Source organism: Lepisosteus platostomus, chromosome 13 (genome assembly GCF_059453375.1).
Source record: "Lepisosteus platostomus isolate fLepPlt1 chromosome 13, fLepPlt1.hap1, whole genome shotgun sequence".
NCBI lineage: Eukaryota > Metazoa > Chordata > Actinopteri > Semionotiformes > Lepisosteidae > Lepisosteus > Lepisosteus platostomus.
The window spans coordinates 32825011-32847840 of NC_142623.1; the positions used below are offsets into that span (position 1 = coordinate 32825011).

Genomic DNA, 22830 nt, shown 5'->3' on the forward strand with positions numbered 1-22830 from the left:
ACACCTACACACACTGAGCTCAGAGGAGAGGACACTGTGCTGATTCACACACTAGAGCCCACACACCTACACACACTGAGCTCAGAGGAGAGGACACTGTGCTGATTCACACACTAGAGCTCACACACTTACACACACTGAGCTCAGAGGAGAGGACACTGTGCTGATTCACACACTAGAGCCCACACACCTACACACACTGAGCTCAGAGGAGAGGACACTGTGCTGATTCACACACTAGAGCCCACACACCTACACACACTGAGCTCAGAGGAGAGGACACTGTGCTGATTCACACACTAGAGCTCACACACTTACAGACACTGAGCTCAGAGGAGAGGACACTGTGCTGATTCACACACTAGAGCTCACACACTTACACACACTGAGCTCAGAGGAGAGGACACTGTGCTGATTCACACACTAGAGCTCACACACTTACACACACTGAGCTCAGAGGAGAGGACACTGTGCTGATTCACACACTAGAGCTCACACACTTACAGACACTGAGCTCAGAGGAGAGGACACTGTGCTGATTCACACACTAGAGCTCACACACTTACACACACTGAGCTCAGAGGAGAGGACACTGTGCTGATTCACACACTAGAGCTCACACACTTACAGACATGCACATGTGCTCAGAAATACATGCTCAGAAAAGCACATGACAACACAGTCAGCACCAGTTTCTGAGCCGGATCTCTTGCTCTGCTGGTGCACGAGGCCTGATTGTGATCATGTGCTGCAGTACCAGTGCGAGCCTGTCCTCTCACTAAGCCCTGCCCAGCCTGGTCCTCCCAGGCCTGCAGAGCTGCAGCAGGAATGCCTGCTGACTGAGGGACAAGGCCAACACTGTTTGGGACCGCAGCCCAGGAAATGTAAATATTTACAGCCAGAGGTCTGGGCAAGAAAACTCTCCTCACTCAAGACTGTGAGCAAGACGGAGCAGCTGGGAGCCTCTACAGGGATTCCTACAGAAATGGTACAGGACCCTAGAGCTCAAGACAGCCCAGCCTGATTCGGAGCTGTAACAAATACCTTGCTGTGACAAATACAGTTCTGCCCAATTTTGGGCAGTAGAATAGAGCTCAGCTGAATTCAGGGCAGTACAATAGAGCTCAGCTGAATTCAGGGCAGTATAATAGTGCTCAGCTGAATTCAGGGCAGTACAACAGAGCTCAGCTGAATTCAGGGGAGTATAATTGAGCTCAGCTGAATTCAGGGCAGTATAATTGAGCTCAGCTAATTTCAGGGCCGTACAATAGAGCTCAGCTGAATTCAAGGCAGTATAATAGAACTTTACAGGGCTGTAACATACTAGAGTATCACTAAGTGTACCACAATTACACAGCAAAATAATTCAAAGTATATACATTTAGCAAATTAAATTTACATAGCTAGTGCACTCTCAGTATTTAGAAACTAATTTAATATAATGCAATACAAAAGCATATGAGCCTGCTGCTCTACATTAGTATGTAATACAACACAGCGCAGGGCCATGCAGACTCATTTGACCGCAGTTATCTGTTGTACCGACGGGGCAGAGCAGAGGATGCTGGGAAGGTGTGGTTTTCTGTGGCTGAGAGCTTCTGTGACAAAGCGGAGATAACTCCTTATCGATCTGATACCCAGTGACAAGATTACACGTCAGGAAGCCATTTCCTTCCAACTGACAGGGGTCTGGTAACGCCAGGAGTTGGGGTTCAGCGAGCTGTGCTCAGGTGACTCCAGTAAGGGGGTACACTTTGAGCTCTATGTGTGTGTAATAAAGCATAGTTTCCTCTCCTAGTGTCTGAATCAGCACAGTGTCCTCTCCTCTGAGCTCCATGTGTGTACATGTGTGAGCTCTAGTGTCTCTCTGAGCTCTGTGTGTGAGCTCAGTTGGAGTGCTGTACTGCACTGGGCTGGGCAACATAGGGGTTCTGTACTGTACTGGACTGGGCAGTGTTGGGGTGTTGGGAGATACTGGGCTGTACCTGGGTGCTGTACTGTACTGGGCTGGGCAGTGTTGGGGTGCTGTACTGTACTGGGCTGGGCAGTGTTGGGGTTCTGTACCGTACTGGACTGGGCAGTGTTGAGGTGTTGTGAGGTACTGGGCTGTACCTTGGTGCTGTACTGTACTGGGCTGGGCAGTGTTGGGGTGCTGTACTGTACTGGGCTGGGCAATGTTGGGGTTCTGTACTGTACTGGACTGGGCAGTGTTGGGAGGTACTGGGCTGTACCTGGGTGCTGTACTGTACTGTACTGTACTGGGCAGTGTTGGGGTGCTGGAGGTACTGAGCTGTACCTGGGTGCTGGTCTGTACTGTAGTGGCTGTTGTGCTGGGAGTCTCTGAGGTGCCTGGTTCAGGGCCAGCCCGTGAAGCTGCTGGTTCTGGGAACATGTGCAGGACCGGACAGAGACCCAGACCCAGCGAGCGCCTCGCCTCCGGACCCGCAGAGAAAGCCCAGGCACTCAGCGGCGCCTAGCGACGCTCAAGCACCGGGAAAACACGATGTCGCATGCACGCACGCACGCACGCCAACCCTTTCAGGACACTTGTAACATATTCTGTGCGTGGCTTCAGTGCCGGCTGAATGGAATGCATATCCATTTTAATTGCAGGGCTCCTCGAGTGGATTCGCAGAGCTCTATTGAGATGATCCGGATGAGAAGTAAATTAGGAATAATTGCATGGGGAGCGTATAGAGACAGGGTAATGCATTCTGCAATTAGCGCTTGGAAAACGCAATAAATGAAACTCCTTCACGTCGCTCGCAGGGAAATCTTTAACCCCTTCCTGCGGTGAAGCGCCTCTCTCGGGCTGTTCTGAAGCTCTCTCGCCTCCCCCTCCTCCCTCCGAACAGCACTCACAGCTGAGCCGCGGCCGTGAGCTCCATCGTGGGCCAATTCAGATCCAAAGAGTTTTACTGGCACGACCGATGAATTACAGTGTTGCCATAGCAGAGACAATTAGTAACTATTTACAGACTTTTACAAGAAAAGCAACAAACCACCTGTTTTTTACGCGAGATGAATTCAAATGCAACGAGCTTTATTGCCACTGCTGATAAATTAGCAGTGCAAAAGCATAAACAATTAGCGGATCATTTTCAGACATTTACAGTACTCAAGTTTTCCACGCCATAAAAACGTTATTGAACATTTTAGATACTTCACATACAACATTTCTGTGTGTTCCCTGGGCTGTGACAGGAGATCACACACTGGGCTGCAGCTCTCTTGAGTTTCCTCTCCCAGTAGGATCGGAAGCTGTTCTGATTCTGGCAGGAGAGGAATTTCTAGGATTAGATTTGTTATTTTAGGAAATAATGTTTGTTTAATCCCTGAATATTTCTCACAGTGCAGTAGGAAGTGCACCTCTGTCTCTATTTCTCCCCGCTGGCAGTGGGAGCACAGCCTGTCCTCTCTGGGCAGCCAAGTCTGTCTGTGTCCAGTTTCTATGGCCAGGCTGTGGTCACTGAGCCTGTCCTCTCTGGACAGTCAGGTCTGCCTGTGTCCAGTTGCTATGGCCAGGCTGTGGTCACTGAGCCTGTCCTCTCTGGACAGTCAGGTCTGTCTGTGTCCAGTTTCTATGGCCAGGCTGTGGTCACTGAGCCTGTCCTCTCTGGACAGTCAGGTCTGTCTGTGTCCAGTTTCTATGGCCAAGCTGTGGTCGCTGAGCCTGTCCTCTCTGGACAGTCAGGTCTGTCTGTGTCCAGTTTCTATGGCCAGGCTGTGGTCACTGGGGCTGTCCTCTCTGGACAGTCAGGTCTGTCTGTGTCCAGTTTCTATGGCCAAGCTGTGGTCACTGAGCCTGTCCTCTCTGGACAGTCAGGTCTGTCTGTGTCCAGTTTCTATGGCCAGGCTGTGGTCACTGGGGCTGTCCTCTCTGGCTCCTTTCCTCTTCCTGCTCTTTCTCCCAGTGGGTTTCCCTGCAGACGCTTTGATCAAGAAGTGATCGCGACTCGGGCTGAGGGGAGGGACTGAGGGGAGGGGGAGGGCTGGGCCTGCGAGACACACACTCTCACACACTCTCTCCGAGCTCCGCGCAGTTCAGCCGCTGCGAGGAAAGTGTCCTTCAGCCAGCGCTGTGCCAGTGTGCTCTTGACGAGGGGACCGGGGTCCATTAGGGGCGGGCAGCACTGAGGACAGCCAGCAGGCCAGGACTGCTTGAGCCTCACGTGCTGCTGGACACAGGAGGGACAGCCCGCTGGACACAGCATTGAGACTCCACTGGACACAGGAGGGACACCCCGCTGGACACAGCATTGAGACTCCACTGGACACAGGAGAGGGATACACCACTGGGCACAGGAGTGAGACTCTGCTGGACACAGGAGTGAGACACCACTAGACGCAGGAGTGAGACACCACTAGACGCAGGAGGGGCACACTGCTGAACACAGGAAAGAGACACCACTGAACACAGGAGGGACACGCCGCTGGATACAGAGGGAAACACACTGCTGAACACAGGTGGGACAGTCTTCTGGACACAGGAGGTACAAGCTATAGGACAGAGGAGTGAGAAACCACTGGATACAGGAGGGACAGTCTGCTAGACACAGGAGTGAGAAATCACTGGATACTGGGAGGACACAGGACAGCCACACTGCTGGACACAGGAGGGACAGATTGTCGGTGAGTTTGTGCTGAGTGAATTTGCTGTGCGGTGACCAGGGATGTGGAAAGGAGGGGTAGGAGGCAGAAGGAGAGAGAGTCCAGGGAGCGGGGACTGAAAAAAGGGATCGTTTTTCTGTTTGTTCTTCAGAAGGCCCATTCTGCTTTCAGACACCAGCATGTTTTTCCTGAAAGCAGAAGTTTCTGTCTGTCATGGAGTGAGTAACGAGCGACAGCAACAAGGGAAACTGCTGAATGGGTCTGTGTGTGGGGGCGGCTCATTCCAACTTCGCTTTTGTCCTCCTCTCGCGGACTCACACAGTCTAGTCCACAAAGAAACCCGCCCAAACGCACAATCAGTAAGTATGCACGGTCTCAAAAGACACTCCGGCCCTCTGTAAGAGAAGCAAACAGACACATGTACACAGACATGCACACCAACACACACTGACAAAGACCAGCACACACACTGACACGCTACTGTTTATACTGACACACACCAACACACACTGACACACACTCCTGTTTATAGTGACTGACACACACCAACACACACACTGATACACACCAGCATACACTGACACACACCAACACACACTGACACACACTAACACACACTGATATACACTCCTGTTCATACTGAATCACACAGCCCAACACACACCAACACACACTGACACACACCAATACGCACCGACACACACAGACACACTCTCCTGTTTATACTGACTGACACACACCAACACACTCCAACACACACCATCACACACTGACACACACTCCTGTTTATACTGACACACACCAACATACACACTGACACGTATACTGATATACACCAACACACACCTATACACACCCTACCTACTGTACTTACAGCCCTACTAAACATCCTGAACACAGCCCTACTGACTTTACTCACAGTCCTACAGATCGCCCTGAACACAGCCCTACTGACCACCCTGAACACAGCCCTACTGACTGTACTCACAGCCCCACTGACCAGCAAGGTCAATCACATTGTGGAACTTAAACCAGGGAAACTGTTATTTCCCTTATTCCCTGCTTCTGCAATTTCTGCTCATTGCTTCCTTAGAGAAAGCAATTTACTGCACCAAAGGTCCTCATTAATGGGCAACAAGGATTTCTGAAGCATTATAGGCCAACAACAGAGGCAGAAAATTCATGTAGTCTGCATGGCACAGTGCATCACTTTTCACACTGTCTCTGTCATCTCCACCCCTTCACACAGAGCCCCTGTCACCCCTTCACACTGTCTCTGTCATCCTCACCCCTTCACACTGTCTCTGTCATCCTCACCCCTTCACACAGAGCCTCTATCACCCCTTCACACTGTCTCTGTCATCCTCACCCATCCTTACAGGTGAAGGGATACAGGTGCAGTGATTACAGATGAGGAGACACAGGTGCAGTGATTACAGGTGAAGGAGATACAGGTGCAGTGATTACAGGTGAGGGGATACAGGTGCAGTGATTACAGGTGAAGGGATACAGGTGCAGTGATTACAGGTGAGGGGATACAGGTGCAGTGATTACAGGTGAAGAAGATACAGGTGCAGTGATTACAGATGAGGAGATACAGGTGCAGTGATTACAGGTGAAGGGGATACAGGTGCAGTGATTACAGATGAGGGGATACAGGTGCAGTGATTACAGGTGAAGGAGATACAGGTGCAGTGATTACAGATGAGGAGATACAGGTGCAGTGATTACAGATGAGGGGATACAGGTGCAGTGATTACAGATGAGGACATACAGGTGCAGTGATTACAGGTGAAGGAGATACAGGTGCAGTGATTACAGGTGAAGGAGATACAGGTGCAGTGATTACAGATGAGGGGATACAGGTGCAGTGATTACAGGTGAAGGGATACAGGTGCAGTGATTACAGGTGAAGAGGATACAGGTGCAGTGATTACAGGTGAGGAGATACAGGTGCAGTGATTACAGATGAGGGGATACAGGTGCAGTGATTACAGATGAGGACATACAGGTGCAGTGATTACAGGTGAAGGAGATACAGGTGCAGTGATTACAGGTGAGGAGATACAGGTGCAGTGATTACAGGTGAAGGAGATACAGGTGCAGTGATTACAGATGAGGGGATACAGGTGCAGTGATTACAGATGAGGGGATACAGGTGCAGTGATTACAGGTGAAGAGGATACAGGTGCAGTGATTAAAGGTGAAGGAGATACAGGTGCAGTGACTACAGGTGAAGAGGATACAGGTGCAGTGATTACAGGTGAGGAGATACAGGTGCAGTGATTACAGGTGAGGAGATACAGGTGCAGTGATTACAGGTGAAGGGAATACAGGTGAAGGGGATACAGGTGCAGTGATTAAAGGTGAAGGAGATACAGGTGCAGTGATTACAGGTGAAGGGATACAGGTGCAGTGATTACAGGTGAAGGAGATACAGTTGCAGTGATTAAAGGTGAAGGGATACAGGTGCAGTGATTACAGGTGAAGGAGATACAGTTGCAGTGATTAAAGGTGAAGGAGATACAGGTGCAGTGATTACAGGTGAAGAGGATACAGGTGCAGTGATTACAGGTGAAGGGGATACAGGTGCAGTGATTACAGGTGAAGGGATACAGGTGCAGTGATTACAGGTGAAGAGGATACAGGTGCAGTGATTACAGGTGAAGGGGATACAGGTGCAGTGATTACAGGTGAAGGGATACAGGTGCAGTGATTACAGGTGAAGGGGATACAGGTGCAGTGATTACAGGTGAGGAGATACAGGTGCAGTGATTACAGATGAGGAGATACAGGTGCAGTGATTACAGGTGAAGGGATACAGGTGCAGTGATTACAGGTGAGGAGATACAGTTGCAGTGATTACAGGTGAAGAGGATACAGGTGCAGTGATTACAGGTGAAGGGGATACAGGTGCAGTGATTACAGGTGAAGGGATACAGGTGCAGTGATTACAGATGAGGGGATACAGGTGCAGTGATTACAGGTGAAGAGGCTACAGGTGCAGTGATTAAAGGTGAAGAGGATACAGGTGCAGTGATTACAGGTGAGGAGATACAGGTGCAGTGATTACAGGTGAAGGGATACAGGTGCAGTGATTACAGATGAGGGGATACAGGTGCAGTGATTACAGGTGAAGGGATACAGGTGCAGTGATTACAGGTGAGGAGATACAGGTGCAGTGATTACAGATGAGGGGATACAGGTGCAGTGATTACAGGTGAAGAGGATACAGGTGCAGTGATTAAAGGTGAAGAGGATACAGGTGCAGTGATTACAGGTGAGGAGATACAGGTGCAGTGATTACAGGTGAAGGGGATACAGGTGCAGTGATTACAGGTGAGGAGATACAGGTGCAGTGATTACAGGTGAAGGGGATACAGGTGCAGTGATTACAGATGAGGAGATACAGGTGCAGTGATTACAGGTGAGGAGATACAGGTGCAGTGATTACAGGTGAAGAGGATACAGGTGCAGTGATTAAAGGTGAAGACGATACAGGTGCAGTGATTACAGGTGAGGAGATACAGGTGCAGTGATTACAGATGAGGGGATACAGGTGCAGTGATTACAGGTGAAGGGATACAGGTGCAGTGATAACAGGTGAGGAGATACAGGTGCAGTGATTACAGTTGAGGAGATACAGTTGCAGTGATTACAGGTGAAGGAGATACAGGTGCAGTGATTACAGGTGAAGAGGATACAGGTGCAGTGATTACAGGTGAAGGGATACAGGTGCAGTGATTACAGATGAGGAGATACAGGTGCAGTGATTACAGGTGAAGGGGATACAGGTGCAGTGATTACAGGTGAGGAGATACAGTTGCAGTGATTACAGGTGAAGAGGATACAGGTGCAGTGATTACAGGTGAGGGGATACAGGTGCAGTGATTACAGGTGAAGAGGATACAGGTGCAGTGATTACAGGTGAAGGGGATACAGGTGCAGTGATTACAGGTGAAGGGGATACAGGTGCAGTGATTACAGGTGAAGGGGATACAGGTGCAGTGATTACAGGTGAAGAGGATACAGGTGCAGTGATTACAGGTGAAGAGGATACAGGTGCAGTGATTACAGGTGAAGGGGATACAGGTGCAGTGATTACAGGTGAAGAGGATACAGGTGCAGTGATTACAGGTGAAGAGGATACAGGTGCAGTGATTACAGGTGAAGGGGATACAGGTGCAGTGATTACAGGTGAAGAGGATACAGGTGCAGTGATTACAGGTGAGGAGATACAGGTGCAGTGATTACAGGTGAAGGGGATACAGGTGCAGTGATTAAAGGTGAAGGGGATACAGGTGCAGTGATTACAGGTGAAGGAGATATAGTTGATGGGAATACAGCTGGGGTGAACAGTCTCCAGCTTGCTGTGCTGCTGTTTCCTGACCTTGGTAAGAATGTGTCCTCTTGTGAGTACTGCTGTGGAAAGTGTTACAGGGGCGTTACTTCTGCTATCTTATCTGCCCTTGATCTCCTGGAAGAATTGAACAAGCTTCTTTCTGTTTGCCTTTCTAATTCAGACCAAAGCAAAAGCAGCCCGCTCCTCTTACCTTTCAGCATGCTGCACGCGGACGGGGAGAGATTCGTTCCACACAGCCTTGCATGGGTGACAGATCTGTCTTCTCAATTCAATTCAATTCAAGGTGCTTTACTGGCATGACCGATGAGCCAAATCAGTGTTGCAACACAAATACAATTAAAATAAAACGAAAACAAATCTACATTTACAGACAATTACAATAAAGACACAATCATTAAATGTTTACATATAGACATATGGAGCATTACTGGGAAACAGACTCACTTTTCCTCAGGCTGTGACAGGAGGTCACATACTGGGCTGCCAGTTCAACTGAGTTCCCTCCTCCCTCTCCCAGTAGGACTGGGACCTGTTGTGATTCTGGCAGGTGTGGGATTTTGGGATTCCGGGATTAGCTGTGTAAATTTGGGGAAGACTGTTTCTCTAAAATCAGAATATTTGTCGCAGTTCAGTAGGAAGTGCACCTCTGTCTCTATTTCTCCCCGCTGGCAGTGGGAGCACAGCCTGTCCTCTCTGGGCAGCCAGGTCTCCCTGTGTCGCCCAGTTTCTATGGCCAGGCTGTGCTCAATGAGCCTGTACTTCGTCAGGGTCTGTTCCTGTTTGCTGTTATTTATCTTAGTTAGATATTTGGCTAGTGTGTATTTTCTGTTTAGGATTCTGCAGCATTCCAGTTTATGCTGAGACTGTGTGTGTGTGTCCCAGTGTGTGAGATATTGTTTGATCTGTGCTGTGACTCGCTTGGGTCTGAGTTGTGGTGCTCTAGCAGTGCTGTCCTGAGGCTGGCTGGTGTTGGTGTGGCTTGGGCCAGTGAGCCTCAGGACCAGCTGGCTCAGAGGGCTCTTTGTTGGGCTCAGCTCTTGACTCACCCTCTCTCTATCTCGCCCTACTCCTGCACGCTTTTGGGGTCACCTTATAACAACCAGGTTTTAAGGTTTTTAAAGACGTGAAACCCTTGTCACTGAAGAAGGAACGACTGGATTTAAAAAAATGATTTGAAAGTCATATTATTAGTAATCGGTGTCGCTGAGGTGATGCCAAAGTTTCCATTAATGTGGGACTTGTTTCGGCTGATTAACTGAGCAAATAAATTAGAGGATTACTTTTTCCTTCTGCTTCAGCCAAGATCTGTTTGCACTGTGACAGTCTCCTTGCAGGACAGGAACAGGCTGGTGAAAACAGCTCCCGGGGGTTTTAAATGTGTTGACTTTTGCCAGAACAAACAGTCTGACCCCCCAAGCAGGCAGGTCTGCAGGTGCTGTAAGGAGCTGAGAGAGGGTGGGAGCCTGACTGCTTGCCCACCGGAAGAGACTTTCAGCGGAGGTGTGTTCAGCGCACAATGCTGGTCACAGGCGAGAGGAGGCTTGCTGTGTGCTCTGTTTTCTTGAAAAAAGCCAGGGTATCGGCTGCAATAACATTGGTGGGCTGCTTGTTCCATGCTCCCACCACCCTTTGTGTAAAGAAGCGTGTCTTGTGCCCTTATACTCAGTTGCATGTCCAGTGCTTTCCATTTCTGTCCGACAGTCATTTTGAACTTATTTTAATTATTAAAATTTCAAAATGTAAAAGTGAATTATTAAAATATATATTTTTTTAAAGTTTGTAATAATAAGAGTAATATAGGCAGCACAGTGGAACAGTAGTTGGCATTGCTGCCTTGCAGCACTGTGGCTCTGGGTTCAATTCTGGCTGTTCTGTCTGTGTGGAGTGTGTATGTTATCCTACTGTTTGTGTGGGTATCCTCTAGGTGCTCCAGCTTCTTCCCCCAGTCTGTGATGTCCAGGTGCACCCTGCCTAGTGCCTGTTGCCTTCTGGGATAGTCTCTGGCTCCACCCTGACCCTGTATTGGCAGATGGCTGGATAGTGACAATAATGGTAACACACCATATTAACATTACAGCGAGGCCCTGTGTCCTTCTTCCTTCTTTGCTTCCGAGTTCCTCTCCCATCCTGTCAGCCCAGCACGACACCTACTGTATCCCTCTGTTATTATCAACAGGTCCGGCAGCCGTGGGGAAGTCTGCAGGAGCTGGGAGGCTGACAAGAGCGCCCCCTGTCTCCCAGGAGCAGGTCTGTCGCCTCTGCAGCAACCTGACAAACGCTCTGCCGCCCCCCCGCTTCCTACTTCCTCCACACCTGCAAGCCTCACGATTGCCGGTGAAGTCACTCAGCGTCCTGGTGAGTTTTCAGGCCTTGTGGAGGCCTGCTGCTCTTCTCAGGCTGTTCCAGGTCCAGGAGCGCCAGCAGCCCCATGTCTGTGCCAGCGGCGCGGTCAGGGGAGTATGGACTGTAGCCACAACAGTAGCTGCTCTGGGGCGCCCCCTCCTGGCCACTCCATGCTCTCCACGCTGCTGCTGTCCGTGGTGCTGGCGGCGATCATCGGCCTGACCGTCTGCGGCAACGTGGTGGTGTTCCTGGCGGTGGGCGTGAGCCGCAAGCTGCGCAGCGTCACCAACTGCTTCATCGTGTCGCTGGCCGTGACCGACCTGCTGCTGGGGCTGCTGGTGCTGCCCTTCTCCGCCGTGCAGGAGCTGAACGGCGACTGGCCCTTCGGCGCCACCTTCTGCAACATCTACATCAGCCTGGACGTCATGCTGTGCACCGCCTCCATCCTCAACCTCTTCATCATCAGCCTGGACCGCTACTTCGCCGTCACCGCGCCGCTGCGCTACTCCGCCCTGGTCACGCCGGGCCGCGTGGCCGCCGTCATCACCCTGATCTGGGCCGTGTCGCTCATGGTGTCCTTCCTGCCCATCCACCTGGGCTGGAACACGCCCGACTTCAGCGTGCAGAACAAGGGCCGGGGCGACCCGCAGGACGAATGCCGCTTCGAGCTGAACCGCGGCTACGTGCTGGTGGACGCTTTCGGCACCTTCTACCTGCCCCTGGCGGTCATGTGCGCCACCTACTACCGCATCTTCAAGATCGCGCGGGAGCAGGCCAAGCGCATCAACATCGCCACTTCCTGCTGCGCCGCCGCCGCCTCCTCCTCCTCCCCCCTCGCGGCGCACGGCCCCCCACCCGCCGTCCGCGAGCACAAGGCCACCGTCACGCTGGCTGCGGTCCTGGGGGCCTTCATCGTCTGCTGGTTCCCCTACTTCACCTTGTTCACCATCATGGGGCTGCGGGAGGGCAGCGTGCCCAAGACCGCCTACACCATCGTGCTCTGGCTGGGCTACGTCAACTCCGCCATCAACCCCATCCTGTACGCCGCCTTGAACCGCGACTTCCGCAACGCCTATGGCCGCCTGCTGCGCTGCCGGCGGGTGGCCCCGGCCCCCGCTGTGTCCCACCCGCCGCATGGCCAGGCAGACCCGCTGTGGGGCAACTTGCAAGGTCACAGTCCAGGCTGCAAGGAGGGCCTGACGGAGGAGAGTGGCCTCATGCTCCAAGAGAGGAACGGCAACGCCATCGCCAGCAGGGACAGGTAAGGACCCCGCCCCTGGAGCAACACCACATCATGCCACACCCCTCACACCTCCGCCCCTCAGGCCCCGCCCCTTCTACACCAACAGATCCTGCCTCTCAGACTCCGCCCCTCTTACACAGCTCCAACAGGCCGTCTCTCAGACTCCGCCCCTCTTACACAGCTCCAACAGGCCCTGCCTCTCAGACTCCGCCCCTCTTACACAGCTCCAACAGGCCCTGCCTCTCAGACTCCGCCCCTCTTACACAGCTCCAACAGGCCCTGCCTCTCAGACTCCGCCCCTCTTACACAGCTCCAGCCGGCCCTGCCTCTCAGACTCCGCCCCTCTTACACAGCTCCAACAGGCCCTGCCTCTCAGACTCCGCCCCTCTTACACAGCTCCAGCCGGCCCTGCCTCTCAGACTCCGCCCCTCTGACACAGCTCCACTTCCTGACCTCAGTCCTCACTGGGCTCAGTAAATTCATCATCCAGGACTGAAGTGGCCCTTAGGTGCCTGATTAGTCCTCAGAAGTTTGCACCTTTGCTTTAGTGCTCTTTTCAGTACCCAACCCAAGAGCCGTCTGTCCTGGGACAGCACCACCGCATCCTTGCCCGTCTGGGCTGTGGGGTTGGGTTCTGGGTGCACAGCTGTCCCCTGCCAGATCAGGAGGCTCAGGGGGTTGTTGGAGCACCTCCAAGCAGCAGGAGAATTCCTCTCTGGGAGGGTCGCCAGAAGGGCTGAGGCAGCGCTAGAAGGCCCTAGACGCGGTGCGGTGCTTCAGGGGAAAGTCACAACGTGCAGATGACAGCCGTGTCTGAAAAATGAGCGACTCCCAAGCGTGGGTCACTGCCGCCTGGGCTTGAGAAAACCAAGGAGCGCAGCTGTCAGAGCGGAGGGGATCAGGGAACGGTGCCGCCAGGCAGCGCCGGCGCACATGAGAGCCAGCGGCTTCCCAGCGCAAGCCGAGATGTCGGTGCGGCGCTCCGCCGCCCTGTGTGTGTGTGTCTGGGGGTGTCCGGGGCGGAGCTGTGCCGATCACCCCTCTGTCACGATTCGAATCCCTCCCCCTTAAGGGCCCTCCGGCTCGTTCGCATTGTACCCGATCTCCTGCACCGGCCTCCTGCTCCAGTCTCCCCTTTAAAAGCCAGACGCTCCCACTGTCCCAGGCTCAGTATTGGCAGATGGACGCCACAAGGCTTGCCTGTTTTCCGGGTTGTCCGAAGGCTGGCCTTTTCCCCGCCATCCTGACCATCTGCGTCCAGGGCTGGGAGTGTCTGCTCGCGTTACCCCCCTTTCATTCCCCCGCCCCCTCGCCGGATCCCGCTCCGGCTTTTAACTCCGTTAGTCTTTGTCGGGATGGTTCACCTGGTTTTGGACTTTGGCTTCACTCTGGAAATTCTCACGGACTCCCTTGGACTAGTGTGCCTTGGACCCCCTCCCCGAACACCAGCGCACCTTGGACACGCCCCCTGTTTTCCTTCCAGTCCGTGTCCTGTCCTCGCCGTTTTCCCCGTGTTTTCTCACTCCTCTCCGGGTCCTGGAGGAGCGCTCCGTGACACCCTCGCCCGCCCCCTGCTCTGTGTGTTGCAGCTCGGGGTCCCTCCCGTAGAGGCGCGGCGCCCAGCAGCCCGGAGCCCCGGCCCCTCCGGCGTGGCAGAGCGAGGAGCTCCCAGAGGAGCGGGAGGAAACCAGCAGGGGCTGGCGGTGAGCACTCCTCACAGCACACTGCTCTCACACTCCCCACTCACTCCTCACAGCACACTCCCCACTCACTCCTCACAGCACACTGCTCTCACACTCCCCACTCACTCCTCACAGCACACTGCTCTCACACTCCCCACTCACTCCTCACAGCACACTGCTCTCACACTCCCCACTCACTCCTCACAGCACACTCCCCACTCACTCCTCACAGCACACTGCTCTCACACTCCCCACTCACTCCTCACAGCACACTGCTCTCACACTCCCCACTCACTCCTCACAGCACACTCCCCACTCACTCCTCACAGCACACTGCTCTCACACTCCCCACTCACTCCTCACAGCACACTGCTCTCACACTCCCCACTCACTCCTCACAGCACACTGCTCTCACACTCCCCACTCACTCCTCACAGCACACTGCTCTCACACTCCCCACTCACTCCTCACAGCACACTGCTCTCACACTCCCCACTCACTCCTCACAGTACACTGCTCTCACACTCCCCACTCACTCCTCACAGTGCACTCCCCACTCACTCCTCACAGCACACTGCTCTCACACTCCCCACTCACTCCTCACAGCACACTGCTCTCACACTCCCCACTCACTCCTCACAGTGCACTCCCCACTCACTCCTCACAGCACACTGCTCTCACTCCCCACTCACTCCTCACAGCACACTGCTCTCACACTCCCCACTCACTCCTCACAGCACACTGCTCTCACACTCCCCACTCACTCCTCACAGCACACTGCTCTCACACTCCCCACTCACTCCTCACAGCACACTCCCCACTCACTCCTCACAGCACACTGCTCTCACACTCCCCACTCACTCCTCACAGCACACTGCTCTCACACTCCCCACTCACTCCTCACAGCACACTGCTCTCACACTCCCCACTCACTCCTCACAGCACACTCCCCACTCACTCCTCACAGCACACTGCTCTCACACTCCCCACTCACTCCTCACAGCACACTGCTCTCACACTCCCCACTCACTCCTCACAGCACACTGCTCTCACACTCCCCACTCACTCCTCACAGTGCACTCCCCACTTACTCCTCACAGCACACTGCTCTCACACTCCCCACTCACTCCTCACAGCGCACTGCTCTCACACTCCCCACTCACTCCTCACAGCACACTGCTCTCACACTCCCCACTCACTCCTCACAGCACACTGCTCTCACTCCCCACTCACTCCTCACAGCACACTGCTCTCACACTCCCCACTCACTCCTCACAGCGCACTGCTCTCACACTCCCCACTCACTCCTCACAGCACACTGCTCTCACACTCCCCACTCACTCCTCACAGCACACTGTTCTCACACTCCCCACTCACTCCTCACAGCGCACTCCCCACTCACTCCTCACAGCACACTGCTCTCACTCCCCACTCACTCCTCACAGCGCACTGCTCTCACACTCCCCACTCACTCCTCACAGCACACTGTTCTCACACTCCCCACTCACTCCTCACAGCGCACTCCCCACTCACTCCTCACAGCACACTGCTCTCACACTCCCCACTCACTCCTCACAGCACACTGTTCTCACACTCCCCACTCACTCCTCACAGCGCACTCCCCACTCACTCCTCACAGCACACTGCTCTCACACTCCCCACTCACTCCTCACAGCGCACTCTCCACTCACTCCTCACAGTGCACTCCTCATAACACAGAACACACAAGAACAAGTCTGTTCATCTACAGCAGCTGAGACACGAGTGTGTTACAGCAGCAGCTTCGCCAGGTGTTCACAGACAGGTGTGTGGCAGCCGCCCAGCCCACAGCACAGTCTGGACTCTCACCTGCCCACCACCACCTGTAGACCCCTGAGGCTGTCTGAATTGACACATTGACCAGGTCTGCCTGTGATGCACCAGAACCACATGTACCAACAAGCATGCCTCTTGCAAAGAAGTATACACCAGTCAGTCTTCTTTCCTACAGTCAAAAATATGAGGAAATATGAGGATCAAGTTTGCTATTACTTTCCCACGCTAATGAATTAAAAGCCATACCATGTGCTGGGCCATTCTTTCCTGCTTGGACAGGATGGGTCACTCCTATGGAATATACTATTCTCTAATTGTCTTTTAGCAGTAATATGCAATGTAATAAGCAATTGAACAACCCTTCACACTGCGCGCATCTCAAGGAGTCACCATTACTACATGGGAAATAATATTTATATCTTGAGCCAGTACTGTATGTGTACGATAATAGCCATGTAGCATATATATGTAGGTGCTTATTCTATATACTGTAAGAGCTCCTTTCATAAAGAGCATAAGGTTACAAATGAAGGAAGGGCATTCAGCCCACTCAGCCTGTTTGATCTTGAGTAGCTAATTGATCCAAAAATCTCAACCATCTGTTTCTTGAAAGACACAACAGTATCAGCTTCAACGGGGCTGGGTCTGCTCACTCTCTGAGACTGATCCCCTGTGTCCAGGCGCCAGGCATTGCGGAGGGGAATCTGGAGTGATCCTGCCAGGCTCTGGGCGCCAGGCTGCGAGAGAGCAGCATCCATTCACAGCAGGGACCGGACGCGGCATGTCTGAACAGTGGAGAAAACTCCGCTGAGTCTGGAGACGCCAGCAGGGGACAGACGATCACAGGACAGTGTGGCTGTGGCTGATTTCCTCTGAGAGAGACAGAAAAAGGCGGGATTCAGGACATGAGGCGCAGGGCCCAGAGGTCGAATCAGAGACGTGAATCAGAGCTGTGAGACACCAGACCCAGAGGTCGAATCAGAGACATGAGACACAGGGCCCAGAGGTCGAATCAGAGACGTGAATCAGAGCTGTGAGACACAGGGCCCAGAGGTCGAAGCAGAGACATGAGACACAGGGCCCAGAGGTCGAATCAGAGCTGTGAGACACAGGGCCCAGAGGTCGAATCAGAGCCATGAGACTCTGGGCCCAGAGGTCGAATCAGAGCTGTGAGACACAGGGCCCAGAGGTCGAATCAGAGACATGAGACACAGGGCCCAGAGGTCGAATCAGAGACATGAGACTCTGGGCCCAGAGGTCGAATCAGAGCTGTGAGACACAGGGCCCAGAGGTCGAATCAGAGACATGAGACACAGGGCCCAGAGGTCGAATCAGAGACACGAGACACAGGGCCCAGAGGTCGAATCAGAGACACGAGACGCAGGGCCCAGAGGTCGAATCAGAGACACGAGACACAGGGCCCAGAGGTCGAATCAGATCAGAACTCTGAAATACTTTAATGAAACAAGGACTACGCACGCTGATACACTCCCCTCTCTGATACACTCACTTCAAGAACTCTAGGTAATGTGTTTGTGTTTAAAAATTTTCTTGGACTGGCAATTAATATATTGTGGTTGCTTGAACACTGGATTTTCCACTGGGTTGTTGAAGTATCGATTCTGTCTGTCAAGGTTTCTGTCTGGCTGGCCACGCACACAACCTTTAAATCAGGGGTGTCACACTCTGTTGTTGGGGTACCTGGTGACTTCAGGTTTTTTGTCCAATCTGAGTAGTCAATTAAACAATTAAGCTAATCAGTTCCCTAATTAGACATATAAAGGATTTTTCTTAAGTTGCCAGGCTGAAAAAATTCACTTCAACAAAAGTACAATTACCTCCAAAGCACCTACCTGGTTGAATGTATTAACAGAGATGGTGTTAATTAGATGAGTAACAGCTTGAATAAAAAAACGCAAACACCAGATTCTCCAGGAGCTGTGTTTCACACTAAATAATCTGCTCAGGCCTAAGGTACCACAGAACAAAAAATCTTATTTTCTGTTACCTTAACTTAACTTAAAGTAACCTTAATAAATTAGGATAAATTAACGCATACCTTAATTTATTATTTGTACTTTGTGGGTGTAATGTTTCACTTGCTCTGTATTCTGTACTATATTTGCTGAGAATAAAGTTTTGCAGATGTGTGGTCTGGTGTGGTGATCAGTGCTGCTGCCTCTCAGCCCCAGGTCCTGGGTTTGATTCTGGACCAGCAATCCTTTTGTGTGGAGTTTGCATGTTCCACATGTGATCCTGAGGGTTTTCTCCCATCTGCCACAGACACGTTCCACGTTGTTTAGAGAGCACGATCTCTGGCTAATGTAGAGATTTATGAATATCTAAAGACCGTGTGTTCAATTCATATCATATGTGGGAGGACACAAGCGCAATGAAATACAAATACAAACACAAAACAGCAGCAGCAAAAACAAAGTTAAATAACATACAACTTAAATACAAATCAGCACATCAGCACAAGCCGTGTGCAAAAATAACACCAGTGTGAGTCAGAGGAAGAGGCAGAATTTAGCGATCTGACAGCTAGTGGGGGCTACAAACAGCGCCACCCGGTGTTCACACTTTGTACACACAGGTGCCAGGTTGCAGATTTCTTCCTGCAGAGCCGGAGCTCAGACCCTCAGCACAGAGGCAGTGAGGACTGCAGGCCCGTCCTCAGCTGTCAAGAGGTAGAAAATGAGTTTCCTGCGCTGGGCTCTCCAGGTGAAGAACAGCATCATCTCACCAGGAGCTTCTGGGAGAGCAATACTGCCTCTCTCCAGCTCCTGCCCTTGCCCGCCCCAGTGAATCTGTGAACCTGATAGGCCACAGTCCCAGAACCCTGACAGGTCACAGGCCCAGAACCAGACAGGTCACAGGCCCAGAACCTGACAGCTCACAGTCCCAGAACCTGACAGGCCACAGTCCCAGAACCGGACAGGTCCCAGGCCCACATCCTGAAATGTCCCAGCCCAGAACATCACAGATTCCTGGGTCAAAAAATATGACTGGTCACAGGCCCAGAACCTAAATATTCCAGGGTCCAGAACCCCCTGTTTCAGCACTCTTTACTGAGCTTGGCTGAAGTCAGAAAGGTGTAGCTGCAAGACTGGCCACGCTACCCTTGGTAAGACTGCCATCAGACCTCCTGGTGTTACACATACTGTACAGAGCCCTGCTGAAGATTCACCCCGTCCGTGTGTTTAAAACACATTTTTGTTTAAATACAAAATACTCACAAAGAGAGTATTTTTAATCAGAACGTTACTGCTCATAGGATGGTACTGTTTCATGGGTGAAAGAAGTTAGATGTCAACAACACATGTGTCCATCACACTGCAGGAACTGGGAACACTGGAGTCTCCACACTGTCTCTATTCTCTCCCAGTAACCCAGCAACAACAGTGTCCAACACACTGCAGGAACTGGGAGCACTGGAGTCTCCACACTGTCTCTGTCCTCTCCCAGTGACCCAGCAACACCAGTGTCCAACACACTGCAGGAACTGGGAGCACTGGAGTCTCCACACTGTCTCCGTCCTCTCCCAGTGACCCAGCAACACCAGTGTCCAACACACTGCAGGAACTGGGAGCACTGGAGTCTCCACACTGTCTCCGTCCTCTCCCAGTGACCCAGCAACACCAGTGTCCAACACACTGCAGGAACTGGGAGCACTGGAGTCTCCACACTGTCTCCGTCCTCTCCCAGTGACCCAGCAACACCAGTGTCCAACACACTGCAGGAACTGGGAGCACTGGAGTCTCCACACTGTCTCCGTCCTCTCCCAGTGACCCAGCAACACCAGTGTCCAACACACTCCTGGAACTGGGAGCACTGGAGTCTCCACACTGTCTCCGTCCTCTCCCAGTGACCGTTCCTAAAGGTAAAAATGCAGTTTAAAGCTCCTTAGAGGGTACAGAGATGGTCATGGTTTGCATAACATACAAATATGATCCATTTGTGGTCAATGCTATAGGCTTGTGCTGAGATGGGAACGAGCAGGTTACCGAGCGGTAAAATCCGGAAGATAGGTAGAGAAAGTGCTGTTGTGTTAACTGATTATTTCAATTTTCCTCTTGTACACTGGAGGATGGTGGTGCAGAATCAAGAAGCTGAAATGATCGTGGTTTGAATAGTCAATAAGAGCTTCTTAAGACGTGACTCTCAGACGTGACTTACTTTGTCTATCTTTTCAAAACAGCTAGGATGTAATGAAGAGAACAGAATTAACAGGACCCCCCAGAAAAGTCTGATCCCAATATGGTAACTTTTCACAGAGTTTTTTTTTTAAATGTCAAAATCTTCAGTCTAAAAGACATGTATGGAGAGTGTATAATTCTGCAGAAAGAAATTGAACCCAGGGCCCCAGCCCTAAAACACGGTAATGCTAATCTGTAAACACGGTGCTACATGTCTTCTTACACGTGCTTATTTAAGGATATACAAGACATTTCAGACTAAACGGTTATTAAATAAGAAGGAAGAGAACTCTTTATAGATAGTGTAAAAGGAGCTACAAGAGAATAAAGATAATGAACATGCTGAGATACAGATGCCACAAATCTATGCAGAGGGTTGGTTTGTGGAGCGGAAAACAGGAAGCAGGAAGCTGTCTCAGCGGGCGAAACCTTCATCGAGACAGATGGTGTACCGCTGTCGCTCCTGGATTAGAGCAACACTTCAGACTGCGGTTTAGTTAGTAAAGAAGTAAAACAAGCCCTGGTCCGAGTGTGTGCGCGCCCTGTGATAAACTGGCGTCCTGGCCAGTCGGTACCCCATATTCTGTCCGTTGCTTGCTGGGATAGGCTCCGGTTCCCCCGTAACCCTGCACTGGATGGATAGTAAACTAGCTCAGTTTACAATTAAATCTGAAACTATGGGACGTAGAAACGCTGATGTGAAAATGAGACAGAAATCATTTATTTTGCAGAATTAAAGCACATTAAATTTAACATGTATAATTGCAAAACGAGTCATGCATTAAGTAGAAACGTGCTCTGTACGTGTTACTGTACCTATACACTGGAGGTGGTGGAGGGGAGTCCCTATTACCTGTAAAGCGCTTTGAGTGGAGTATCCAGAAAAGCGCTACATAAGTGTAAGCAATTATTATTATTATTATTATTATTATTATTATTATTATTATTATTATAATACCACATTCTCTAGCCATCACATGGGTTAGTCTGAGCCCTAGTGGGATACGCGTTACAGGGTTTTATATATTCGTCTATGTGCAAAAGCGAGCACCATGCTTATGTAGAAAAAGGCTTGTATTTAAAACAGATGGGAGTTATGTTCCGTCTTTGCAACTCTCCAGCAGTAGTTTTCTTATTTAAAAAATGTCGTGTTCAATGTAATAATCCGAACGAGGTCCAAACAACGGAGCGAGGGCAGGGACGATAAAGGGGTATTTAATACAGACCCCCGACACAGTTTTAGCCTTTCGGGCAGAGTTCCTGCCACAGCTGGGTTTCCGTAGTGTAGTGGTTATCACGTTCGCCTCACACGCGAAAGGTCCCCGGTTCGAAACCGGGCGGGAACAGCTGCTTTAATTTTATTACCCCTATGGAATGTGAAGTAACTCTTCCTATTAAACAAGAAATACATTAATCGTGCGTGTGAAATATGAATTTGATCCGGCATCATAATTTCCGGTGTGACATAGATTTTCGGGGGTGAATAGAAGGCAACATTTGAACATCTCATCGGCAGTAGCGCAAAGTGTTGGAGGTAGAGTCGTGGAGGTTTCCGTAGTGTAGTGGTTATCACGTTCGCCTAACACGCGAAAGGTCCTCGGTTCGAAACCGGGCGGAAACACTTTTTTTGTTTGTTTTGCTGAGAAGCCTTGTAGAAGGCGCTTTTAAAATTGAATTTGAACCGTATTTCGAAGCTCAGTTCGAGCTCCAGTACCTTGAATAGCGGTGAAATGTGCTCAGTAGAGTATGTTGCTCCGTTGTCAAATATATACATTTCAAATATAAGCCTGTTTTGTTTTTAATGTTTTTTTTAATAGTGCCGTTATAAAATGTTCTCGTTTCCCCAGAAGTATAATTGTTAAGTACCGTTGCTGAAGTGTAATGCTGTTATATACCACTTAGACGCGTCACAGCTGTGTCAATTGCATTGAATTGTACTTCACAACTTTTACGTTTTAGAAGATTGAGGATAATTCTGTAATTTATAGTTCCAAAAAGATTGATTTTTTTTTCGTTTTTTAAAGTGCCATGACAAGAAATTGGTTCAGTGTCCCGTGTATGAAGAGGTTAAATCTGAGAAAATTCATAAATATGCCTTTGAGAAAGATTTAAAAATATACTGTAATTGTTTTTTCGGAAATGTATGATTAAAAAAACTTTCCATATATATATATCAAACGTTATCACGTAAAGATATTAATTGTACTAAAAGTGTGATCTACTACTGATATCAAACACAACAGCACTAAGTTTCCGTAGTGTAGTGGTTATCACGTTCGCCTCACACGCGAAAGGTCCCCGGTTCGAAACCGGGCGGGAACAATTTTTTTTTTTTAGAGAAAAATATCAAACACTCAATTAAATAATTTTCCCATTTAGTTAGAATTTAGCATTGTAGTGTCCAATTTTAGGAGTTTGAAATGTTTTTAATTAAAAAAATAAAACCCATTACCTCTGCTGCACTGACTTAAATACTGACTGTTTATGTTTGAAGAGAACTACAAAACATCTTTAGATCTTTAAACGGGAAGGGTGAAACCAACACAAAAACATTTACAGCTCAAATTATTCCTA

General features: G+C 50.7%; 1 protein-coding gene and 3 non-coding genes across 11 annotated transcripts; all 4 read left to right on the forward strand.

Moving 5' to 3' along the window:
* Positions 1 to 4026: 4026 nt before the first annotated feature.
* Positions 4027 to 18209, forward strand: LOC148650445 (histamine H2 receptor-like). 8 transcript variants are annotated; one of them, XM_088604252.1, is made up of 5 exons: positions 4027 to 4970; positions 10899 to 11026; positions 11151 to 12578; positions 14150 to 14263; positions 16671 to 18209. In XM_088604252.1, the coding sequence occupies exons 3-4, from the start codon at positions 11434 to 11436 to the stop codon at positions 14166 to 14168; spliced, it is 1164 nt and encodes a 387-aa protein (XP_088460378.1). In that variant the 5' UTR covers positions 4027 to 4970; positions 10899 to 11026; positions 11151 to 11433; the 3' UTR covers positions 14169 to 14263; positions 16671 to 18209. The 8 variants fall into 8 exon arrangements, with proteins under 8 accessions (XP_088460378.1, XP_088460384.1, XP_088460383.1 ...); XM_088604258.1 differs by lacking the exon at positions 10899 to 11026 and having other exon boundaries at positions 16671 to 17063; positions 17111 to 18209; XM_088604257.1 differs by lacking the exon at positions 10899 to 11026 and having other exon boundaries at positions 16671 to 16982; positions 17030 to 18209.
* A 3320-nt stretch (positions 18210 to 21529) lies between these two features.
* trnav-cac (transfer RNA valine (anticodon CAC)) lies at positions 21530 to 21602 on the forward strand. Its single transcript has one exon. It is a non-coding gene; the product is annotated as a tRNA-Val (tRNA).
* A 202-nt stretch (positions 21603 to 21804) lies between these two features.
* Positions 21805 to 21877, forward strand: trnav-aac (transfer RNA valine (anticodon AAC)). Its single transcript has one exon. It is a non-coding gene; the product is annotated as a tRNA-Val (tRNA).
* Positions 21878 to 22505: 628 nt separating this feature from the next.
* On the forward strand, positions 22506 to 22578 carry trnav-cac (transfer RNA valine (anticodon CAC)). The gene has a single exon. It is a non-coding gene; the product is annotated as a tRNA-Val (tRNA).
* The last annotated feature ends 252 nt before the right edge of the window (positions 22579 to 22830 follow it).

Excerpts from the sequence above, each read along its gene's own strand:
- LOC148650445 (XM_088604252.1), top strand. The coding sequence starts at position 11,434 with ATGGACTGTAGCCACAACAGTAGCTGCTCTGGGGCGCCCCCTCCTGGC.